At 41.6% G+C, this 24,524-nt stretch overlaps 2 protein-coding genes across 4 annotated transcripts in view; both read right to left on the minus strand.

Annotated features, from left to right (window-relative positions):
* The window catches only part of LOC116840821 (potassium voltage-gated channel subfamily KQT member 1-like), a 22,278-nt gene extending 7,131 nt beyond the window's left edge, over positions 1-15,147 (minus strand). The window contains exon 1 of the mRNA XM_032808052.1: positions 13,713-15,147. The gene's annotated coding sequence lies outside the window, so the exon portion shown is untranslated. The remainder of the gene's footprint in view (positions 1-13,712) is intronic.
* Positions 15,148-18,413: 3,266 nt separating this feature from the next.
* LOC116840832 (arrestin domain-containing protein 17) lies at positions 18,414-23,692 on the minus strand. 3 transcript variants are annotated; one of them, XM_032808083.1, is made up of 7 exons: positions 22,986-23,121; positions 22,319-22,474; positions 21,845-22,056; positions 20,700-20,882; positions 20,340-20,551; positions 19,538-19,737; positions 18,414-19,271 (listed from the first exon to the last, which is right to left on the minus strand). In XM_032808083.1, the coding sequence occupies exons 2-7, from the start codon at positions 22,413-22,415 to the stop codon at positions 19,144-19,146; spliced, it is 1,032 nt and encodes a 343-aa protein (XP_032663974.1). In that variant the 5' UTR covers positions 22,416-22,474; positions 22,986-23,121; the 3' UTR covers positions 18,414-19,143. The 3 variants fall into 3 exon arrangements, with proteins under 3 accessions (XP_032663974.1, XP_032663975.1, XP_032663973.1); XM_032808084.1 differs by lacking the exon at positions 22,986-23,121 and adding an exon at positions 22,718-22,916; XM_032808082.1 differs by lacking the exon at positions 22,986-23,121 and adding an exon at positions 23,254-23,692 and having other exon boundaries at positions 18,813-19,271.
* Positions 23,693-24,524: the final 832 nt, after the last annotated feature.

Genomic DNA, 24,524 nt, shown 5'->3' on the forward strand with positions numbered 1-24,524 from the left:
TTTTTTTCAAATCAAAATAGTGCAAAAGCACATGTCGAAAAAACACTTTATCGCGTTCCATTTTTCACAAAGCAAAAGAAATTGTTGTTTAGGAAAATAATTGTGTATGCTGACTGAATGTTATCGAGAAATGTCGAAATTAATCACAAACTACCTGTTTCGTTAGTAATGACTACTAGAACTGTTTGCATTGCCATCTAACATTTGTGGGCGGAAACTAAGTTAAGGTCCTAATACAAGATGTGATCAAAAAAGGACCGGAATTCTGTCGTCGAGCGCGTAAAACTTCACGGATGTAGTTTAAGATTTTACAGATAGATAGCGCATTCTTCTTCGTGTGTTTGTGACGTTCTGCGATTCGTCACGCGTTTTTAAAATGAAGGTGTTGCAAGAGCAGCGTGTGTGCGTGAAATTTTGCTATAAGTTGGGAAAAACGTGCGCGGAAACATTCAAACCGCTTAAGGAAGTTTATGGGGATGAGACTATGAGTTCACGCTGCTCTTGCAACACCTTCATTTTAAAGACGCGTGACAAATCGCAGAACGGTACAAACACACACTCGTTTCCAGGACAATAACTTCGGAACTACTGGACCGATCATAACAAAATTTTTACAGCGTACTGGAGAAGGATGCGCTATCTATCTGTAAAATCTTAAACTACATCCGTGAAGTTTTACGCGCTCGACGACAGAATTCTAGTCTTTTTTTTGACCAAACTTTGTATATAGTATCCAGAAGAGCCGTGATGTACAAGTAGATTAGGTCAAACAGAATAAAAAATTCCTCTACTATTTTGCAATGCTATGTAAAATTTTGAGTTATTAATATAAATTAGATAGATAAATTGTGATGACGATATCTGCCGATATATGCTTGTATAGGTTAAGAGGGTATTCTAGTGTGACGGGTCAAAAAAATCGATTTTTCTTTTTTTGAATATTTTTAAAGTCTTGAAAATATGTCCCTAAAATATTATGATGAAATTCTTTAAGTTGACCGAGTTATAAAGGTTTAAAAGACGCAGCCTCCATACGGCGCGCCGACTGTGAGATGAATGACGAAGTGTTAAATATCATCCAACCTATTTACGAAGATTTAATTACCCATGATTTATTACAGCGATGCCTCGGATTATTTACTCAGAACAATAACGAAAGTTTAATTTCATTAATTTGGACAATTGCACCAAAACATCTGCATTATGGAAAGAAGACGGTAGAAGTTGCAACTTTTTTGGCTCTTTGCCTGTTTAATGAAGGATTTCATACAACTTTAAAAATAATGGACGTGATGGAACTACAAATTGTCCAAAATGCAAAAGTCCTCGCGGATAATAGAGACAACGAGCGCGTTAAACGTTCGGAGCAGCGAACGTCGCACGAGTCGAAAAAAGCAAGAATTGCCAAGAGACAAGAAAAGGCTGACAAACGTGAGTTTTATGAAGTTGAAGAAAGTCTCTTATATGGTCCTGGTATAGCTGATTAAGGGTAAGTTACTCTAATTACTCATTATCCACCTCATAAGTATGTCACATGAGAATCTTTAAACGCGTTTTTCTCGAAACGACATTTTTCAAATCGGACGAGTATTTTTCTCGGAAACTACTGAACTTTCTCGATCAACTTGCGCTTTTACACGCATATAGTGCACATATTTGACTATCGCCCGAACTAGAATCTTTTTGATATCTTTAAAATTACTATTTTTCCGGACAGCGAACAGTTGGAATTTTTTAGTAAAAATCACTGCTATTTTTCAAACGCCGCCATTTTGTTAATTTTTTTTCAAATTATTTTATTCTAGCTCAGGCGATAGCCACATTCATGAAGAACAAAATAAACGCAATTTGTTTATTTCAGATGACGAGGACGGCGGCGGCAATCAATTCGCTCGATGGAAGACAATTTTACAACATGATCTGTTTCGCCCACTTATATTTCCTTAAATTTTGAACGTAAAGCTTTGACAAAATTTGAGATGTTTCTTCAAAGATGAAAAAATGTCAATACAAAACATTAACTCTGTAGGTTTAACCATTTGCTTTAAATTAATTCCTAAAAATCGCCTTGAAAACGAGCCTTCACACTAGAATACACCCTTAAACTTAAAAAAGAAGTCTGCTGTTATTCTCCAAATGTGACTACGTACACGTTTAGTTATTAATTAAAGAAGATTGATGTACAGTTGTGTACAATAATGCTAGCTCCCTTCACAATAATCTAGCTTCCTTATGCCGAAAGTATTTATTTGACAGAAAGACTTTCGGTGTAAGCAGTATAGACGTGAGCGAAATAAATTATTTTTATTACTTACTCCTACTCTTAACTCTTACTCCAAGCTTACTCCGCATATTGTAGGTGAAGCCTGAAACTTGACGAGGAATCACGCCATCCTCGAAGAATGACAATTCAATTCCACTTTTTCAATGGGAGAATAATCGCTTCGCACAAAATTCAGAATACTAAATAATAACGAGCCGTTTGAAGCTCCTCGAGGAGTAACAATCCAATTCAAATTTTCCATGAGAAAATAATCGTTTCATGCAACAAAATTCAAAATACTAAACCGTTACTCAACCGTTATTCAAAATACTAAAAATAACAAACCGTTATGACAAACCGTTATAATCGTTTTAAGCTCGATGAAGAATGACGTTTTTCTCTCACAAAGAATCAATTCTATTTTTCTAGTAGAGAAATAACCGTTTAAAAATAAAATTCAAAATACTAAATAATAACGAGTCCTTTAAAGCTCAACCAGGGAAATAATTCAATTCTACTTTCTTAACGGGAGAATGATCATTTGATATTACAAAATTCATAATATGTAATAATAATAAATATGTAATAATAATAACAAAAATATGTGAAAAAATAAGTTACGAATATTATCCATTGAAGTTTATAAAGAAAGTTGTCGCGTCTTTCTCGCTAATGCGATGCGAATTTCTAGATTTTTTCTGGAAATTTCTGGGTGCTCTCTCCTCTATCTTCCCTCTTCCTTTCTCTCCCTCTGTCTAGAGAGAACTTTGTGTTCTATGCCCTTCGCCAGCGATATACGCGCGCAAGTATTAAACTGAGCGCGTAGCCTGATGTTTGCGTACGGCACACATTCGTGTGCGTATAATATTGTAGATCGATAGTCTCGACGTGTCTCGGTTAGTGGGTCTAGTTCGTAAGAATGATATAGTTGCCGTATGAACATGTGTATGTGTGTGTGCGTGTGTGCGTGTGCGAGTGATTCGCGAACCGATCGTGTCTCCCAACCGCGACATCAATGTGTTATCGTGTCGTGCAATATTTATCTTTTCCTTTTTCTTTCCTGCAATATTTATCTTTTCCTTTTTCTTTCCTGCAATATTTATCTTTTCCTTTTTCTTTCCTGCAACACAATTTTCACCAACCTCCCTCCCTTCAAGCCCTTCATTATAACTGCATTCGCTTTGGACGCTGACGCACTGAAAGTGTCATTCTACCTTTGTTGTTCACTATACGTCAAAAAAAGATAGAATGACGTTTTCAGCACGTAAGCGCCCAAAGTGAACGCAGCCTACGTCTTGTCGAGCAAGATATGTGTTATTTGTTGCACAAATAACATCAGAGAAAGTATCATCTTTTAAAATGAAGTTTTATAAAGTAAGACGAATCTCACACACGCGATCCTTTGTTCTCGTTATGAGATAAAAGTACCAATACCAATGCGCTTACTTAATTCTGGACATTCGCGTTGTTTTGCTCTTTAAATACGAATACTCAAACTTTCAATATAAAAACAAAAATATACACATAAAATATACACATAATACATATATATACATATATAAATATATACATATATATATATATATATATATATATATATATATATATACACATATTCTCTCTGATTGAAAATATTTCTGTTCAAAGATCAAAGCACTATGAAAATCTCTAATTAAATAACTACCTGGGAACTGGTACTTTTTTGCCTTCACGACGTTCGTCGAGTTAGCCCTTTGCACTTGTCGCGTCTGAAATCCTCAGATTCACTTGAGGCGATTTATAGTTCGCGACAAAGGCGACGAAACTTTGCGCGATTCTGTCATTTGTCGCTCAAAGTATATCTTAACGAGCCGCATATCTTATTGTCAAGGTGGACAACTCTACTCTAGTTCTACTCTACGGCTCTTTGCTGGCCGGTCAATCGAAAGTTTACGGGAGGCTGACGCGAGACTTGCCGTCCACATAAATCACTTTCGGCGCGCGTGTGTTCGCGCGACTTCTTTCTGTCCGTTCAAACGAGGGTTATTTAGCAAAACCTTCACGGAGAGAGGATTTCTCCCTAATCCACGAGGATCATGCCCCTCTTCTACCTGTATTTATCACAAGAAAAAAGTGCGAGATTAATAATTCATCACACGCTCACGTGCGATGATTTCGCTGGAGGAGCACGACGCACGGTATAACGAGTATACTGTGCCCAAAAAGTAAGACCAATTTCCAAGTTAAATTGCGCGGGTATATCGAATGTCAGAAATATTTTTTTCTAAATTGGTAGCACTGTGACAGACATCTGTGTCAAATTATGCGTCGTTTGCGTGAAGCTATTCGCAAAAAGAGGTCGGAATTGTGGAAAAATAACTCTTGGTTTTTGCACCACGATAATGCACCATCTCACACTGCATTGGTTCTTCGAGATCATTTCACTAAAAATTCGACCCATATCGTTCCACAACCACCATATTCACCTGATTTAGCACCGTGTGACTTCTGGCTATTCCCTAAACTCAAAAGACCGCTCCGGGGACACTGTTTTGACTCGATTGAAGAGATACAAGCTGAATCGAAGAAAGCTTTGAAGGCCATTTCGGAAATCAACTTTAACAACTGTTTCGAGGGTTGGAAAAAACGTTGGCATAAGTGTATTGTGTCTGAGGGAGATTACTTTGAAGGCAACGAAATAGATTTGGCATAATAAATAAAGATTAAAAAAAAAATTTTTTTTAATTGGTCTTACTTTTTGGACACAGTAGTATATTGGGAGTGTGTATTAATTTTAAGGGATTTTTTGGTAAAAATACGGCTTTATTGTGAAAAAATGGTTACAAATTGATCATTCAAAATATTGTCCATCGCTAGCCACTACTTTTTCCCATCTTTCTGGTAATAGGTGGATTCCACGTCGAAAGAACGACATATCTTTTGAGGCTGTCCACGAATCGACCCATTTTTTGGTATCTTCATAAGAATGGAAGCGCTGCTCAGACAGGCCATGAGTTATCGATCGAAATAGATGGTAATCGGAAGGAGCAATATCTGGAGAATACGGCGGGTATGGTAGGACATCCCAGTTAAGCGCTTCTAACGTTTTCTTGACCGGTTTTGCAACATGTGGCCGAGCGTTGTCGTGTCTTTTCGTGTAATTTAGGCGTTTTTGCTTCAATTCTCGGCTCAATTGCATCAATTGTTGTTGATAGCGTTCCCCAGTAATGGTTTCGTTGGGTTGAAGCAGCTCATAATACATTACACCCAGCTGATCCCACCAAATACAGAGCATGAATATTCGGCTTTGCCGTCGATGTTGATGGTTCGCCTGGCCTGCACTATGATTTTTTGCGCTTCGGATTATCGTAGCATATCCATTTTTCATCACCCGTCACGATACGATGCAAAAAACTTTTTCTTCTGTGTCTTTGAAGCAACAATTCACAGGTCATTTTGCGTCTTTCGACGTCCCTCAGCTTCAACTCGTACGGCATCCAATTTCCTTGCTTTTTAATCATTCCAATGGCCTTCAAACGTCTGGAAATCGTTGATCGATCAACATTTAATGATTCTACAAGTTCTTCTTGCGTTTGACTCGGGTCTTGATCGAGTAAAGCTTCCACTTCCTCATCTTCAAACTTTTTCGGCTGGCCTGGACGTTCCTTGTCTTCCGTGTCAAAATCACCTTTTTTATAACGTCGAAACCAGTACTCACATGTTAAAATCGATGGAGTATAATCACCATAAGCTTCCAACAGCATTCGTTGACTTTCAGCAGCACTTTTCTTCAAATGGAAGCAAAAAAGCAAAGCTTCCCGCAAATTGCGTTTTGTTGGCTCAAAAAAACAATGTTTACACTTTGGCAAAACACATACTGAAAACTGAAGCCACATGATGGTACTTTGACATGAAGATAGCAACAATATAGCCCGATGCGATATAGTACTAGTTACGCCATCTCTTGAAAATCCTTTAAAATTAATGCACACTCCCAATAGGAAATTTATTCAAAAATCATTTTACCAAATTTAACGCAATTAAATTTTATTTCTCTTTTTTATTTAATATGTTGAGCTAAATGCTACATATTTAAGATAATAATGTGTTCATCGAGTATGCGAGACATACCGAATTCTCCTTCGGCCAAACAAATCGTGGTATGTGTCTTCCACGAATGAACCAATCCTTGAATCCCAACTATATTCTAATAAATTAATTTCCCCGATAAACTGTTAATCCCTAAAAATATAATTAATTATCGAAATTGTTGCGAAAAGTACGGCCAGGAAACCGGGAGAATTAATTTTTTAAAATACAGTTGGGATTCAAGAGTCGGTTTACTCGTGGAAGACACACATTGCGATTTGTTTGGCCGAAGGAAAATTCGGTATGTCTCGCATACACGATAAACATTATCATCACATTATTAATTTAATATTATTAATATCAAACAATACTAAGACATCCGTACACGCTCTTAATGGTTTTACGAACTAATAAGTTCGTAATTTCAAAGAGTTGTTTTAAATTTATTTTAATTATGTGTCATTTAGGTTTGTGGTTTTTTTAGGATGGAAAATATTCAGAAAAAGTTTTGAGATGCTCGAAAATTTACTCGGCTGCTCTCAAATTAGACTTTCCTTTTTATTAACCGTGATATTTCAACAATTTTAATGAAAATCAGAAATTAATATTTTTCTGAAAACAATATTTTGCGACTCCTTTTATATTATTCTTTCGCAATAAATATATGAATGAAACGCCTAATTAAACTGCCCCTCACCCAAACCTGCTTCTATCGCCTTTGAGTCATGAAAGAGCAGTCAGGAGCAGCACAACTATATGTTAAATGAAAGAGTATAAAAAATACAATTTTCTGTTGAAAATACAAAAAATCGATATTTATCGATTTTTTTAAATTCTTATTCAAAGTTCTAAAAAAGGGAAAGGGCTGTTTAAAATAAAACAAACTTACATATTGTTAAAAACTACTACTTTCTTACATAAAAAAAAAAACAATTCGCGATATTTTTTACTATTTTATATTATACAGCAACTCAGTTGTTATAAACAAACATATGCGTTTCGCTGAAAAAATATCGAAAATAAATTCAGTTTTGTACATCTAACTTGTAATTCTCCAAAGTAAAAAAACGTTCTCGAGGTAATAATGTGTATATATTGATTATTCGTTACCAGTTTTAGAATGTCGAAATATTATATCATTACAATCAAGTAAGAAAATTGGAGAAATAGTCGGAGATTTTTTATTTTTGTTAAAGCAACGTTATACTGTGCGACGGCGCGAGATATCGCGAGGCGAGGCGGCCACGATCGCTTCTCGCACGTGAAACGTGTCGGCCGCAATCGCGGACGAGAAACGCCAAACCCCAAATTGGAATGAAAATTCATTGCGCTATTAGATGATTGCGAGACGCCACCGAATGACATTGACGAAACAAATTTTCATTGCCATTACCAACTCCCGTTCTTCATTCGCACATCGCTCCCGTCTCCGGAGATCGCGTTTCACGTCGCGAAAATAAAGGGCGCTAATTGCCGCCGTTATTTCTGTATCATTTCGATTCTTCGATCCGCGCTGCCTGCTATTTCCGACTGTCTCTCATTCAAGCGATGGTCCAACGTAAGCACTCGCTTACGGCAACTCGGAAGATTTATGCTGCAATTCTAAGCAGAATCATAAGTCTCGTAACTTGTTCTCGTAAGATTCGCCAGAATTTATGAATAGATTTACAAGTCTATGCAATATCATATGTCGTACAATCACTTGTAAATATCGTAAATTACGTGAAATCGTAGATATTTACGAGTAATTGTATGACATATGATATTGCATAGACTTGTAAATCTACTCATAAGTTCTGACGAATCTTACGAGAACAAATTACGAAACTTATGATTCTGCTTAGAATTGCAGCATTAATCTCGCAAAAAGAAGTTCGGTCCCGTGTGAGATGAGCGACGTAATGAGCGCGCGGAGCGCGTAATCGTTGATTAAAATTCGTCCGACGGACGGCGGTATCTTTGAAGGGCATCGTATTAAAAGCGCTCGCGTGTCAAATGGAGCTTCATGATAAACGTCGCCGAAAAAACATTTTGTCATAACTCGTAGAGAGAGCACCGAGTCGATATCGACTCGGCACATGTATATCTCCGCTGCTTTTCGAGGGCCGAAGAAACCACCCCCGATAGTTCAGCACACACAGAGTTCAATTTTTAATGCATGAATTGATTCTTTGTTACGATATACGAGCTGCGTAAAAGTTGCCGCCTATAGTACTCGTCACTCAAGAACTTCGCTAATCCGAGTGTTCTTAACGTTCTTGAAAGCTGTTGACTCTCGAATGTTTTAACCGAAGGAAAATCGATTAAACTCAAAAAAAATTTCTCTCGTTAAATATTAGCTCAGTAAGTGGGAGAGATTCGTGGAGCTACGTTATAAAAGATATAAAAGAAAATTGATTGACTTCTTGAACGATTGCGAGGAACCTCAGTACTATCTAAACTATCTCAGTACTTTTTAAATTACTTACCAAACTTTCATCTTTGTTTTTTTTAAACGCACTTCACGTGGATTGTGGATTCTTGCACAACTACGGCCAATTGTTATGAGTCAATTGTTAATGACCTATTTTCCATTGATTTTTCCCGCAACCGTAACGGTCGTTGACAATTGATTCATAACAATTGGCCGTAGTTGTGCAAGAATAATCCACAATCCACGTGAAGTGCGTTTCAAAAAAAAGATGAAAATTTGATAGGTAATTTAAAAAGTGTAGATAGTATTGAGGTTCCTCGCAATCGTTCAAGAAGTCAATCAATTTTCTTCTCTCTAAGAGTACTCATTGACAAGCTTGAACCTTAAAAATGTGTAAGAAATGCAACTAGTTGAAAATGAAAACTGCTTTCTAAATAATGTTAGACGCCCATAAGACTTGGATCTTTTTTGCTTGACGCAAAGAAAGGCGTATGGATCACCCAATCATAACAATAACTCAAAAATCATAATTTTATAGATTGAGTCATTCTTGCATAACTGTGGCCGATTATCCTTACAACAAATACGCATTGTGCTAATTGCAGATTATACAATACGTATTAAATTCCGCGCAAACGATTGGAATGGATATTTATCCGCGCCATGTGTCTTTCTCGGGGATTCCTGTTCATTGTTTCGCCTGATTCCAATAATCCTATTAACTGTCCCTTTGAGATCGCCATGAAAGGAGCTTGTTGCGGCAAACTTGCCTTGAAAGCTCTTTTCTTTTCGCTTCTGTATCGGCATGGAAATTGCTTGAGGCTTGCGCGAAGACGCGAACGAAATGGTTATTCGCGCCGTTCCCGATTTAATTCTGGTAGCCAGCGATTAAATGTTCCTGCGACCTTTCTCTCGCCTCGACACTTTCAGTCGGCGTCATTGCGCGCCCCTCATTCGCGATAAACCTGCCAAATTGCCGTTCGGAGTATATAGACGTCCTTTCCGCTCCGATCCGCCGACCGACATCATTTATCGAAGGTACATTAATCATCGCGTCACTCGAAACATCGCTTAGCTTTTTTTCGCAATTCGGCGAAAGTGGATAAGGCGGCCCGAAAAGAAATACAACGTGAAGTGACTTGTCGGACGCGACGATGTTAAAGCTCGAGGTGGCGTATCGAGCCAGAGCCGTAAGGGTGTGCTTAACGTCGACGAGCAGATGGTGACATCCGACGAGTGTGCGAGCTTTCAAATTTCCATGCGAACAGAACAGCAAGCAATGATTGAACTCCACTGTACTAACGCAATCTTGAACAGCAAGAGAGAAAGAGAGAGAGAAATATAACTTCATTTATATTAATTAGAAGAAAAAATTAAACAACTTGTTTGTCCTTGGAATGAGACACTTGTACTCTTCTCACTCTGGAAGGATCAAAAGTGAGATATTATTACCTCCATTGTATTAATTAGAAGAAAAACCCCAATTGCATTAATTAGGAGGAGAAAATTAGACAACCTGTTTGTCCGCGGAACTTGTGTCCTTCCATTCTGGGAGGACTAAAAGTGAGAAATTATTACGAACAATATTACAAGTAAAAGAAGCCAAAGATAAGCTTAAAGTAATGAATAACATGTTATTCTTGCAGCACAGCCTGGTGTCGTCCCGTAGAACCTGATGGATTTTGAAAATACTCCTTTTCTCTCGCTCTCTCTGTCTCTCTCCACTATGGTAGAGCCAATATAAAATCGTACATGACTCGTGCAACCTGCGCAGCGACCTCATTCGACTATATTCGCCCTTTTTGTACCAGGCACGTTTCACGGCGGAAAGGTGTGGCCGCGACGGAGCGCCTTGAAATCGGCCATTGAAAATTGATATTTAAGAATCAATGTCGAGTCACTGCGCGGACCCACATACACATACATACACGTGTCCCTATCTTTGTGACATATAATATCGCGTGACACTCTGCCCTTTCTCGCTCGCTTCGTCGCGTGCGCGTGATATTTTTCGGTGACCCATGACGACATTATGTCGCTGTACATCGATGCTTAACGTGCGATTATCATGCTAATCTCTGATCTTTCATCCGACACGAGACAGCGTCCTTTCGTTGTTGTCGTTATTCGGAGAATTCTTCATGCAGACTTCCAAATGAGTTCTGCACGCTCAGAGAAAGGGACATGGCGACGGCAACAATAGAAAGGGACAACTATACGAATCATGTGTATGTGGAATTAATGTACATAGTTTATCACATGGTAAATGTACGCAGTTTAGTAAAGCATTATATAGTTTAATAAATTATTTTTATAGTTATTATATTATAACTAAAGTCTTGGTTGCAATAACAGCAAAATACTTTGTCAAACTGTACACACAATTCTATATTTGACATTCATATGATTGTCACCTGCGTAGTTGCCATCACCGTGTTCTCTTCTCTGAGTGTCTCGCGCGGCGAATTACGAACTGCGTAAGGACCCCCGAAGGATTTCCGATTCTCATCGTTGACGCCGAGTCGTCATTAATGTAAGCCAACCCCGTGAAAGCTCTCTCGCGGTGCTCGTAGTCGTATCTCTTTGAGGCTGACCATGACACGTCTCTCAGAAAGAATAATATCTAATTACGTCTTTTTCTTCGTGCCTTCTTTGTGCGAGAGCGACAAAGCTGCGGAATAACGCGGAAAGTGATCTTATCCGCGGCTTGATCTTTCCAACGACAAAGGAGGCTAGTCGAAAAGACGAAACGAGTGAAGGGCGAGAGGTGGAGTGCACCACTTCGTTATCTCGCGCAAAAAGAAAATGTGCTCCTACTTATTTTTCTTAACAATAAGACTCGTCGGCCGGCGAATCGGTGGGAAAGGTGAACTGAGTGGAGAGTTTTCTGACACGGCTAACACGAGCGGATTATCCGTTGCTTGGCCGCGCGATCATGACGAGAAAATAGCACGGATGTTCAACGGTTGATCGATACGTAATTAGCGAATATCGTTAAGGTGTGCAAAGCGAGCTGTGGTGACTACTCGTTGGCAAATGGATGTCGCTCGCTACATTGCTCGCTACGAAGGGTAAATAACGCGAGAACGTGGAAGTAGTGTGTTGGCGGACAAGTTGCTCGCGATGGCGAGCAAGCGATTGTTCTCCGACCGCGATGTTAGTTTCGTGTTTCTCTTCCTCTTTGCAAACACACATTCGTCGCACGGAATTAGCAAACCCACCCCAAGACGCGAATGCATGAATACGATCGGTGCAAAGATATACAGCTCCTGAAATATAACGCGTCAATGTGTACTCTGTGACGTGTCACGCGTTAATACAAGTTTCCCAAAGCCGAGGCACCGCAGAGATTACCTCGGAGCGATTACTTCGTATGGAGAGTTCTCCGCGAAGGATTGCGAAGGACAAAAAGAGCGGTTGGAGCAGTTGGATTTCAAAGAAATTATTGAAAAATAACTATAATTTTAGTTAGATCAATCATTTTGTTCTTCTAGGTTGCACTCCAAAACGTCCCTTTTGAGGAAATTTTACTCGATACAAAACGTCCCTTTTGAGAAAATTTTCCTAAAAAGAGATGCTTTGGAATGCAATCCAAAGAGTACAGACCACGCGCGACTACATTGGTATAGTTGATATGCCAAAATAACTGAATCATATCAATCATACACACCACCATATTATCGTCATGCAAAGATAACTACATTGAGAATAAAAGAGCAGGATCGACAAAATTCGCGGTCACACGCGCCTTCAAAGAAATATTGTATCCATTGAACAAAATTAATTGATGCAACAATAAGTGATCAATTAAGCAACAATAAGTTGATATCATCAATGACCAAATCACCGAATCAATTGTTGACTCATCACGGCAACTATATAATTCGTTCAATCGATCAAACGTTTGCTTGAACAAAATGAACAAAATTCGCTCAGGCAAAATCTCATTAACTCAGCCACTTTTATTTTCTCATTGTAACAACGGATAATTAGAAATAGCGCCAAGAATAGCGACAATCTTATCTCGTGGAACATGAATCACACGTTCGACGTGATCGCCATGCTAGAAAGCAGAAACTCGTCCCCTCGAGAGGACTCTTCAGCGTTAATTATTGCTTTAAATTGTAGTTGAAGTAACGAGCAATAAGGTGAGACACAGTCACGCCACGATTCTTTTCGCGAATGATTCGTCGAATATCGCGTGACGTGAGTCATGAGGAAAAACGTTTCGTCATGCTGTTTCGGTAAAACGTTGTAATTCAACGAAAGTGTGCGTATGTACGTGTGTGTACGTGCATTATAAATTCTCTACATACATAAATTAGAGATCGGGGTGCCTGATGGGGTGTGAACGCGAATTATCTAAGCCGCACGATCTTCACGCTTTCGGGTTGCGCATGCATCGCGCGTCACGCGTGTTTCTCTCCAACGACTATCTCGACCTACGTGTCGACGGGGGAAAGTGAAAAAGATCCCAAAAGAATTGGCTGCGTCGAAGGGTTTCCGAGGCACGAGGATGGTGAGAGAATCCTAACGTCGTTATTCGCGTAATTCCCAGTCGCCTGAGAACACTTTTTATCAGCAAGACTTCGGCAGGTGATACGAAAACCGATTTCGCGCTTGCTCAAGCTGCCGTAGGCTCTACCAATCCCCGGAGGAACGTTGTACGGCGAGTTGAAGCAACGACGACTTCAAGTTTTACGCTCGATCGTCGAGCGCTCAGTTAGTGCCATCGTTGCGACGTCGACATTCGCGACTAGGTTCACACACGAGATCGATCTTTTAACGCATCGAGGCGACCCGTCAGGCGGACAAGACTTCGGCCTAGAAGACGCTCTACGTACGTACCGCCCGGCTTCGCGGATTAATCGAGCCTTCCCAGCCCACATCGTTGACAGCTCGAGCAATGATCTCTAGTAATCGCCGCTCATGAGATACGCGGTGGTAGTCGCGCTGACTCAATCATACCTGTTGCAAGAGGAACCGAGATGGCCCCGGCTCGCGCACCGCTCCTCGGGAAACGCGTCCTCGTTCTCGCGGATCCAAGCTCGACCAAGTCCTCGCGGGTGCCGCCGTCGTCGCTCAAGCACGGCGGCGCGTCACAGGACTCCGGACGAGGCTGTCGCGTGCTGACTGCTCGGCGCTCGCGGTCCCGACTTGCGGCATCGATTCCTTGCGTCCCGTATTGTCCTGTCCTGGCCTGTCCCCGTTGGGCGAGCGAGCGAGCGAGCGTCCGCGACGTCGACTCCACTCCGTGGACTCCGCGCGCGGTCAGCGGCGACACTTCCTGCCACGACGCGGCTCTCCTCCTCGACGAGCGATAACGGCTACGGCGACGACGCGCTGATAGCGAGCGCGACCTCGTGTGTTAACGGCGCGTGTTACGCGGAACTACACGTGCCGCTCGTTCTTGACACGTGGTCGTTCTTGTGAAGCTCGACACCTCGGCAGGAGAGACAGACAGCGGCGGCCGTCTGTTGCTACTTCTGCCACCAGTCTGACGTTCGCTTGCCTCACGTGGGACACGTGTGCCGCCCTGCGCGACGACTTCTTCTCGCGTGTCGCGAGCGAGACCCTCCCACGAGGTGCTGATGCTGTGACTGTCGCTGCCGACCGGTCACGGAGAACGAAGCGGACGCGGCGACATCGGCTCCGGCTTTTCCACTGTTTTCCACGGCCCCGGAGGGTAGTCGTCCTGCGGCGCGACGGACGAGCGAGTCTGACAGGAGGTGTAGCACGCGCGCCCCGGCGCACCGCGCACGTGCCGGCACGCAGCCCGCGGCGAAGGGTGACGCGAACGGGGGTTCGACCACCGAACGGGCACGAGCCCGGCATACACGAGGTTCATTCGTCAACGGAGAATGTCCCGGTCTCTCTTGTTCTTCCCCTTTCTTCTCACGACGACTCTTCGCTCGCTAGACTTCGTCGTGACAAGACTAACCAGAGACTAGCTCGAGCGATCAGTAAGTTTCAGTTTCGAGCGAGATTTGTTGCGAGCGAGGAGTGACGGGACGACAGTTGAAATTTGGCGAAAGTCCCGTAGCGGAATCGTCGTGCGGGGATGTTCGGGGGCAAGTAAACACTCACAGTCGCCCCTCGAAACCCGAACGTTACGAGCGACAGGGACGCGTCAGGGACGTATGCGGCGTTTTCAAGCCCCCAACCGAGGCTCACGCTCGTGCGCTGAATCTACGGTGAACAGGCTGTCCAACTTGCAGGTGGTTCCATGCTGGGTCAGTGCCGGTGCCGGCTGAAATGCCAACCTACGCGCGCTAAGCCGTTGCAGCCGCTCGTCGCATACCAGCTCGCCGAGTCCTGGCTATAAACTGGCGTACGCCGGTGCGCTGATTATAGACCCGCCCGTGACGCCGTTTCACTTATTACGAGGACACCACAGAGCCGGGGAGAATGTGACGTCATGCCGCTGTTACATTCGCCGCGACGTTTCCGCTTATCGATACGGTTTGAATTATCGATCGTCGACGAGGTCGAAACGCAAACAGACGTGCAGTCCGGCGCGACCTCGTCACTTTGGAACTAAAGTTTTCTTCTATGTCACAGCCTTGATTGCAGCGCGAGAGAACGTGCCGTCTCGCGGCGGCCGCCGCTCGTTCAAAAACACCAAAGCGGCACACCGCGGACCGCCCTGGTGGATCGTCGTGGTCGCGGGAAGCCCGCGTTATTCTCTCGGCGCGCGAATCTCTTCCCCGCCGACTCTCATTGTCCCGTGTATTTCCGCGAGGAGATGATAAAATGAGCCCGGGCGCTTTGAACGCAGAATCCTGTTAAGTCCATCACGATTTACGTCAGTCAGGATATCGGAAGGGAGCGAAATTGGACGCGCAACAGAACGGTGATGGATGACGACGTTATGAGAGATCGTGTTACCACCTGCCGCCCAATTTCGACCTAATGCGCGCTTACATAAGCCCTTCTTTTTTCAGCTATAATATTCAAGACAGTTCGCGACTGAAAACGCAAAGCAACAGCGAGCTGAACTCGGTCGCGTTATCACAAGGACGCCTATTCAGCCTCAATTCGAAATTCCACTAGATACTCCGAACATAGGAATTACGAACATAAAACCGCGACTTGTCGTAAAACGATCTATACTGACGTTGGCTATATCGTTGCTTACGTAATTGACAGCGTAAGTGTACGGCCACGAGGCGCATTCGCACACCGCGAGTCACTCGGCGTGTACGTGTGCGATATTATCGTCTCGCTCGGTGGGTGATAATTCGCGTAAATATTGCTCCACTGATATAATGCGCAATAAAAATAACGTCGTGCAATCACGAATGCAATCAATTCGCCCGTCAGGGAAACGAAATATCCGGCGGCCATCAATTATGTAGAAAATCGTTACATGTACACACACACACACACACACACACACACACACACGTGCCGTATGCACGTATGCACGCGTACACACTCGCCGCGATAGCGTCGTGGAACGCAATGGGATCGCTATCGCGATGACGGTTGTGTGCGGGCATGTGAGACGATTTCCTCGATCGGATTACACGCGAATGCAATTGGCGACTCGCCGCCGATTCCGTCGCGCTGATTGAGCATCCGCGAAAAGCTAGATCAGAGCGCGTTCACAAATATTTCATTTCGCGCCTCCAAGGCCGCGAGACCGAGTCCAGTGATACCGCTAACATCATCGATCAGGCTTTGTGCGAGCGCTCCGGTATACTTCTTGCCGAGCACGGCCGGCCGCAGCACCTTGGTGGGATTTCACGGGCAGCGCGACTCTCCGACCGCAATCTCCTGCCTCCTGATATCTACCAGAGAAGCTGCCTTTAAGCAGCAACTCGTATCGGTGACTTGCTGAGTGACTTGTCGTCATAACGCGCCATTTCTTTCCGTTTGTCACGTGTAGGCATCAGACGACACGAGGAAACAAATGGGAAGCAGCAAATCACGATGACGTCAAAATGACGAGAAGGTCCCTTATAGAAATATCATACTAAGAATCATTGATAATTACTTATTTTCAGTATTAAAAATACTAGATAATAAGTAATTATCAATGATTCTTAGTATGATATTTCTATAAGGGGCGACCGAATCGCGACTGAAAAGCGAGCTCCCCTGCGTCATTTTCACGTCGTTTCGACATCATTTTCACGTCATCGTGGCTTTTTGTCACATGATATACGATGATTCACGTGATGTGCCTTGCTTTTCGCTAAACGCGCAGAAATAGCTCTACAAACAGTTCCATCCGCTTCACGTGCAACCGCCGAGACATGCGACCGTGCACTTGTAGTCGAAGATTAATTGCGAATAAATATTCATTCCGTCGCCGTGGTCTACGTCCGTTTAAAGTCCAAGTGGCGTTAACACAGACTCATACGTCCAATCGATAAATCGAAATTAAACCTTCGTTAACCTTAACCAGAATAATAGGCACTGATTGACTATTAGCTAACACGGACGTTAGCCGGAAGAGGCGAATACTTGGAGGAATTTTAAGGCTCCTGGAATTTCCCGCTACTCTTGATCGATGACGTCCACGACCCAAAAAAGGACACTTGCAATCGATTAAACACACTTCTAAAATACTCCAAACACTTTCCTCTTTTGCTTTAATCAATAATCGTGACAAAATACTGAGAAAATAGGTTAAAAAGAAATGGGTTACGCGTCATATTAATTTTACGGTTATATTTATTAATTGTTAAAACAAACGGAAACTGTTCGGAGTATTTTATGTGCTTAATCTATTGCCATTCTATCATTCTTCGGAATGATATCTTATATATCTTTTTATTTCGATGTACTTTGCAAAAATTTTGAACATTCCCTCGCTCTGCTGACGTCATAAATCAAGATAACCACGGCGAGAGGTCAGAAGCTTAAACGCGAAAAATAACATTAGCAAAAATGACAAACCAAAACAAGTCTGACTAAAATTTAGTCTGTATGACTAAAATTTACGAAAAATGTAATGAGAATCGTTTCTATCTATATACACAAGATATCCCGAATCTAGTCTATACATTCGATTGAAGCACACTTCTGCAGTCGGCTTAGTGCGATCCCCAATCTCACCGACTTAATTACACCAGCACATCCTTTGTCTAACCAAGTTTATACGGCCGAATTCATCAACGTCATTTAAATACCTTGAGGTTTTATTATCGTATAGGCCGCGGGCGCGAAGGATGCCCAGATCGGTGTTCCGATTAAGATAATGTCGCGCGTGACGTGATGGAGAAAGTAGGGACGTGGTAGCACGAAATCGAGACGTACCGTGTCGAGATACGAAAGATAAATGTGACGTACCGTATGCATTCGATCTTGGCTCGATAACGGCACAGTCGTTATCTTCGCGAAACTTGTACAAGAAAAAAAAGATAACATCGTAAATATGCATTGTTAATTTTTCAGGCACAACTGTATAGTATAGAAGCTGTGATACGTCGCAATTAGATGAATCAGTCGTGATTCCGCTGCGGTATTCGAAACGTGTGTGTGTGTGTGTGCGTGTGCGAAACTCAACAAATACAACGATTTCTTTCAATATAATCCAAAAGCGGACAATATGAGACAATATTATTGATACGCCGACGTCGTGTTTTGACACCTGTGCGAAGTAAAGAACGCATTTTATTGCAGGGATTTGTCGGCCATAATAAAATTAGTCATTCGTTATTTTGAAATCTTAAAAATGTATTTTTACTTATGATACTATACATAGAACGATACTCGAGTACAATGCACTTACAAATAGCGTTGCTTTGGAAAATTGGAGCGCGCTTGCAAATTGTCGATGCAATGATTAACGAACTCAAGTCTTTGTGTCATGATACGATATACTTAAGCGGATGGCACACAGAAACACGTAATCCGTACGACTTAAGCGGTAAGAAAATTGGCCAGTCACAATTGATTTTGTTCGGACCGTAAGAAGAATCATTGATTGTGGTTAGTCAATTTGCTTACTGCTTAAGTTCCATTGTTTACGTTTTTCCATGTGCTTTACTCATGTGTACATCTGTATGCAATCGCGTGTATATATTTCTAATGCAAGTAATATCGTACCATAAGAGAGACGAGGAAATTTGGCCTTTATTCGTTGCTCTCTCGCTATCTCGCTATTTCATGTAAAAAAATATAAATGCCAGTTAGAAAAGGCGTTGTTCAAATGGCACTACACTCTACAATTTGTGCACTTTATAAATCACATATTGTTTACAAGCATTGAGTAGGACAAAAGTGACTGACTCGAGACTCTCGAATTACAGTCACTTCGTGAGTTGCGTATTTTCTTCGAAATTTTATCAACAAATGTGTATACTGTAAACGGTGTATTCAATAATTTTTATAAAAAATTATCTCAAGACAGCGATCTCCCCCTCTTTTTATCTCTCTTTTTTTTTAATTACTGCGCAAAATTATAAACTGGATATTTCGGTGCGAAACGATTAGTTAAACCGTAGACGTACTCCGATTCTCCGCGTTCGCGAAGATTCCTCGCGCCATAAACTGACTCCTCGAAGGATGGCGGAGCTGAAAGACAAATGAAAATCATTACTACGGTTGCAAAAAAGTTTCTTAAATCTTCATTATCTAGAAAGAAAGCCTCACAGACGTTTGAATGTAAGATAAGTTCAAATAGAAAATAAAGAGATACTTTTAGAGATAAAGTTTCGAACAATCAGTCTTCGGCAAAGAACTCTGATAGTTCTTCGCTGGAAAGTTGTCAAGAATAACAAAAATATTGCGACTTGAAGTAACTTATGCGATACGATACTGGTCGTAGTGTCGACACTTACGTAAGTTCGGATATAGTTGCGATTCTGGTAGTGGGGGTACCGCATTATTCGCCGAAGGTATGACGAAACCGGCTTCTGGCGGCTTCGTTGGGTAATCGCCGTCCATATCAGTGGCAGGTGGAGCACTCGGGGTGTGGTAAACTGCTAGCGGAACCGTGCCCACAAAGATAAGCGTGTTGTCAGATAAGTTTCGATGATACCTACGAAAATACACACAAGTGTGGTACAGCAAAGTTAGGGAGTATATCTTGAACGAATGAAGATATGTATGCGAGCGCACGGAGAGAATTTTATAGTAAAGATCGCTATAGAATTTTATCGGAAAATAGATCGACATTCCGCAATCCTTTAATTTTATACGCTGTTTACATATTTTGGGAATTGAAATGTACATATTTTGGGAATTGTAAATGTTTCTTTTTCTCGTTTCGCGGAGATAACGACTGTGCCGCTATCGAGCCGAAATCGAATGCATACGATACGTCGCATCTTTTCTTTCGTATCTCGACATAGTACGTCTCGATTTTGTATTGAAACATTTACCGTTTTCAGCAAAATTTGCTGAGCTTCTAGCGAAATCTACTATGTTCTTTAGCAAGATGGACCATTAAAGTCCCAGTAAAATTAAAAAAAATTTATATGAGAGGAAACTATAATATTCTCTCCGTGTTATAGATAATTAAGTCAAAGCGGATAATTGCGTAATTGATATGAATAATAATGTAAGTGTCGCGACGAATCGATCTGTTTGTGAAATCAATAGCAAGAGTGAGGTACACGAATGGCGAAAAGGGGTAATAACCATCCTTCGACGCACGCTTCCACCTTCAGATTATACTCGAGATCAATAATGCCGCAATTGGCAAGGTTTGACGGCGGTAGGGCCGGGATGTCCAGACGTTGTTCGTAATCGGCGCTCCCGCCGCCCTCGACCGGTCCTTTACTGACCTCCGTCACTACGATCTCTTCCGTTCTGCTGTCCGAGTGAGGTGTGGTAGCGCGAAAGGTCACCACCTAAACTTTTTTTACGATACGTTATTACTTCTCGGTCGAATATTTCGGGCAGTGTCTACCCTGAGACATCGTCGAGAAATATTACCCTTCAAACTTAGCTCAATTTTTACTTTAACAATTCCATTACCGCGAAACTTACGTCACGTACCTTGGACAGTACTAATTTGATGGTATTCACGACGATGCTCGATTGATTCTCTACGTTTATTTTTATCGGCATAGACTGTCCAGGCACGTATCCTCGAACCGGTAGCGAAAAGTTTACGGTCAACGGTGGCGAGCCGCAACACAAACAACAAAACGTCTTGCTCATCTCTGCCTGCACGGGCTCCTATAAAATACAATTTTAATTATGCTTCTTGAAAAGGTGAAAATATCAATATCTAGGCGCTAATAACTCGAGTACTTTGAACATTTTTATTATTTTGGTTTTTAAATATGAATATTTAAACTTTTACAATATATATAGAATCTATCTATATATATTATATATATATAATATAGGTAGATAGATAGATTCTATATATATTGTAAAAGTTTAAATATTCATATTTAAAAACCAAAATAATAAAAATGATATATATAATTTAGTCCAAATTGGTCAAAGGATTTAAGAGTTAATAAAGAACATACAGCCAGACATTTTATTATTTATATATATGTATATATAGATCAAATGTCTCTTTAAATTTCAATTTATGTATGAGTATACATACACATACACACACATACATAAATTGGAATTTAAAGAGACACTTGATTTATATATACATATATACATATATATAAATAATGAAATGTCTGACTGTATATGTTCCCTATTAATTCTTAAATCCTTTGACCGATTTAGATTAAATTTTGCATAGTTATTTTTGACTTGTGAAAAATATATACTACATGAACATATCATTCCCTCCCCCTAATTTCATCCCCTCGACATTTGTGTTAAAATATAAATATTCTAGATGTAAGAAGCGCGCACCCAGGCAATGCCGGATAGTATACAATGTGTGTGTGTATTCTATGTTAAAAGTTAAAATATTCGTATTTAAAAATCAAAACAAGAACGTTCAAAGTTAGATATCAGTAATATTAGTGTCCAAACATTAGTATTCTCTTTTATCTTAATCTACTAATTTTGATAATTTTTTATCTTGCACGCAATCTCTTAGTAAAGTAAACAATGCAAAAAAATTTAGCAATATCCATGATATCTGAGAAAGATCAAGTGTCTCCTTTACATCCCAATTTAATACATACAATTTAAACACAAAAATATGCGCTTTTACAAACCGCCGCTCTAGGTTCCTGATTCAAATCCAAAGGCGAAATAATTGTGAAAGGACTCTTGACATCTTGATCGAATTTCCAAGGCCGGTCCAGCGTAGCTTTGACGATGTAGCGAACGTGGCCGAAGTCCGACTCGAAACTGCTCGGCAAGTGGTTTGGTAAAGAACAAGTAAATGGAAACTTGTGCTCGCCTGATTGTATCTCTATCTCTCCGCCTAAGAGAGAAGAGTACGTTATGATGCGTACGCAAAATGACAATTCCCGATATAAATGGCGGAAAACCTCGCGAATAAGAAACGGCTCGCGAGAAATTGGCGTATTGAGATTGAAAAGATCGACAACATCTCTCCGCTTTTTTTAACTTTGATTATTGATGATCGTTATTGAATTTTAATAAGAGCGATTTTGCGCTCTATTAATCTCCGGTCGCCGTTGAGCAGAAAAAGATTGCACGCAGGCCAGATAATCCGACATTACCCGAAGCAGATCCAACCAAATAGTATTTCATATCAAAATAATTCTCGTGCGCTGTGACGGTGTGACTTTCATCCTGATATTGTCCTCGCTCGTCCATCTCTTGTTTGTCGGTCGTCCAGCAAGTATTCGCCTCACCCTTTATTTTCACGCTTATACCTGCGTAAAGAAAAAAAATTATTTCAGACATTATAAACCTGCTGGAAAATATCGCAGAAAAATGCCTAGCCGACGCAAGGTCAGCCGCGATCGGTCTTCTCGTAGATCTTCTCCTCATTTGTTCCGATTAATTCATCATTTTCAATTTTTTTATCGTTCGACGTAGCCTGTGATGCAATCACACGAGCGCCGATTCCGTCTCTATATCGTCTCTTATCAATATTTTCGAGATTACTTCATTACTTTATTAATTCGCCTTATTAATTTACGTCATCGCGAGCGTGTGGGTTCGTCCGTGTTCATCAATATCAGATGAGGCGCGACGCGAATGTCCATCTTTATAAACGATTCCACACTGTGTTCTTTGTGCTCCCGGTGTATTTTAGCGGCACAAAACAATCTCTGGGAGGAGACAAAGCGTCCCACCAACGATGGCGAGACTTTGCGCGAGAGAGCGCGACGCGTTCTATAATTATAACGTCCCTCGCGTTACAGCAGCAGAACGAGATACCTCGTGATACGGAGACATCGAGCGCATTTCACAATTCTCGGTACACACGAGTTACTTTCCATATATATTTCCCCTTTTTCTTCCTCCATGAGATCAAAATCGACTGACAGAGAAGCGGCGGAGGGGGAAACTACTCGGGGGAAAAATAACAAATTTTTAATGAGCAAGTCGCGTTCGAACTTACTTAAGCCGCTCTTGGCACAGGCGCACTATCGCGTAATCCATATGATCATTATAGCTCCCAATTATCTCCAATTGTCAAACTCACCGCGAATCTTCTTCGTGCTGTTCAAAACCAAGACGATGCTGCCTGTCACCGTTTGCCCAGGATAATACGTACTCCATTGGTTGTCGAAAACTATCCGGAAGTCCGTGAGGCCCATGCTGCTAATCCCTTGTCGATCTGTTTACTTCGTTACGCGTCTGTAAACTCTTGTACAACGACGACGACGACGACGATGGCACTTCCTCGATTACTCCATTCGCGTGGGATCCAGCGACGACGACGACGACGGCTGCTGCTGCTGCTGCTGCTGCTGACGTTTACGTCCCACGTCGCCGTGGCCTTCCGCACCGTCGCGATTCGAGCGAGTCGCTCGCGCTATATCGAGCCGCTCGTGAAAGCCGGCCGCGAACGAGGACACACACGCCTGGTGCACGCGACGTTAGTACCATAGTACCATCCGGTTCGCGCAGACGGCGAATGACGTGTCGTCGTGGAAGCTACCGTGGACAGGGCCGTCCTCAAGCTCGAACGCGCAGGCACCCGCGACGGGCACCCGAGACGAGGAGGACGTGGAATTTCGAATCATCGATTTGAATCACACTGTGTTTCAGACAAGTTTACCTTCGTTAATCAATGTCACAAGAGGATAAAACGAAAAAAAGAAAAAGTCAAACTGACGCCTATGCAGCACAGAAGCTCGCAGCTGTGTTGCATCACAATGTTGCGGGGACATCGCATAGACACAAATTTCGCGATGTAATTTTAACCATGTTACAACAATATCTTATAAAAACATTGCGAAAATATCATAATATGATTGTATGTGTTTGTGCGCGCACGCGCACGCGCCCGTATGTATAAGACGTGAAATCAATCGCCGTAAACAACATAGAGAAACCTTAAAAAAATTCTCTTGAACTTTGCAGATACATTGATGCACCAGATTGGGTAAAGATATTAATATCATTAATCGATTTCTCTCGTTTATGCTACATATAGTCGGTTGCAGAACAGTTTAGACACATTGAAGTTGGGACCTCACCTCATTCCTATCCAATAAAAATATAATTAGTAATATAATTACTGCGAAAGCCGGTCGGTAATGACTCTCAATTTTGACAGTTAGAGATACTAACTTCAAGTGCAGATTCCAACTGTCTGAATCGTTTTGTACTAAGTGTACAATAGTATTAACTCGTAACAGGTACCATGGGGTCTCAGGGACCCCAACTAATTTTATTTTCGTGATAATTCCTAAACTATCCACTGTATGGCACTAATATCTTCAGTACCTCTCGAGTAACAGTTTTCAG

Source organism: Odontomachus brunneus, unplaced genomic scaffold (genome assembly GCF_010583005.1).
Source record: "Odontomachus brunneus isolate Ranch 3 - 2012 unplaced genomic scaffold, Obru_v1 Obru_scaffold_012, whole genome shotgun sequence".
NCBI lineage: Eukaryota > Metazoa > Arthropoda > Insecta > Hymenoptera > Formicidae > Odontomachus > Odontomachus brunneus.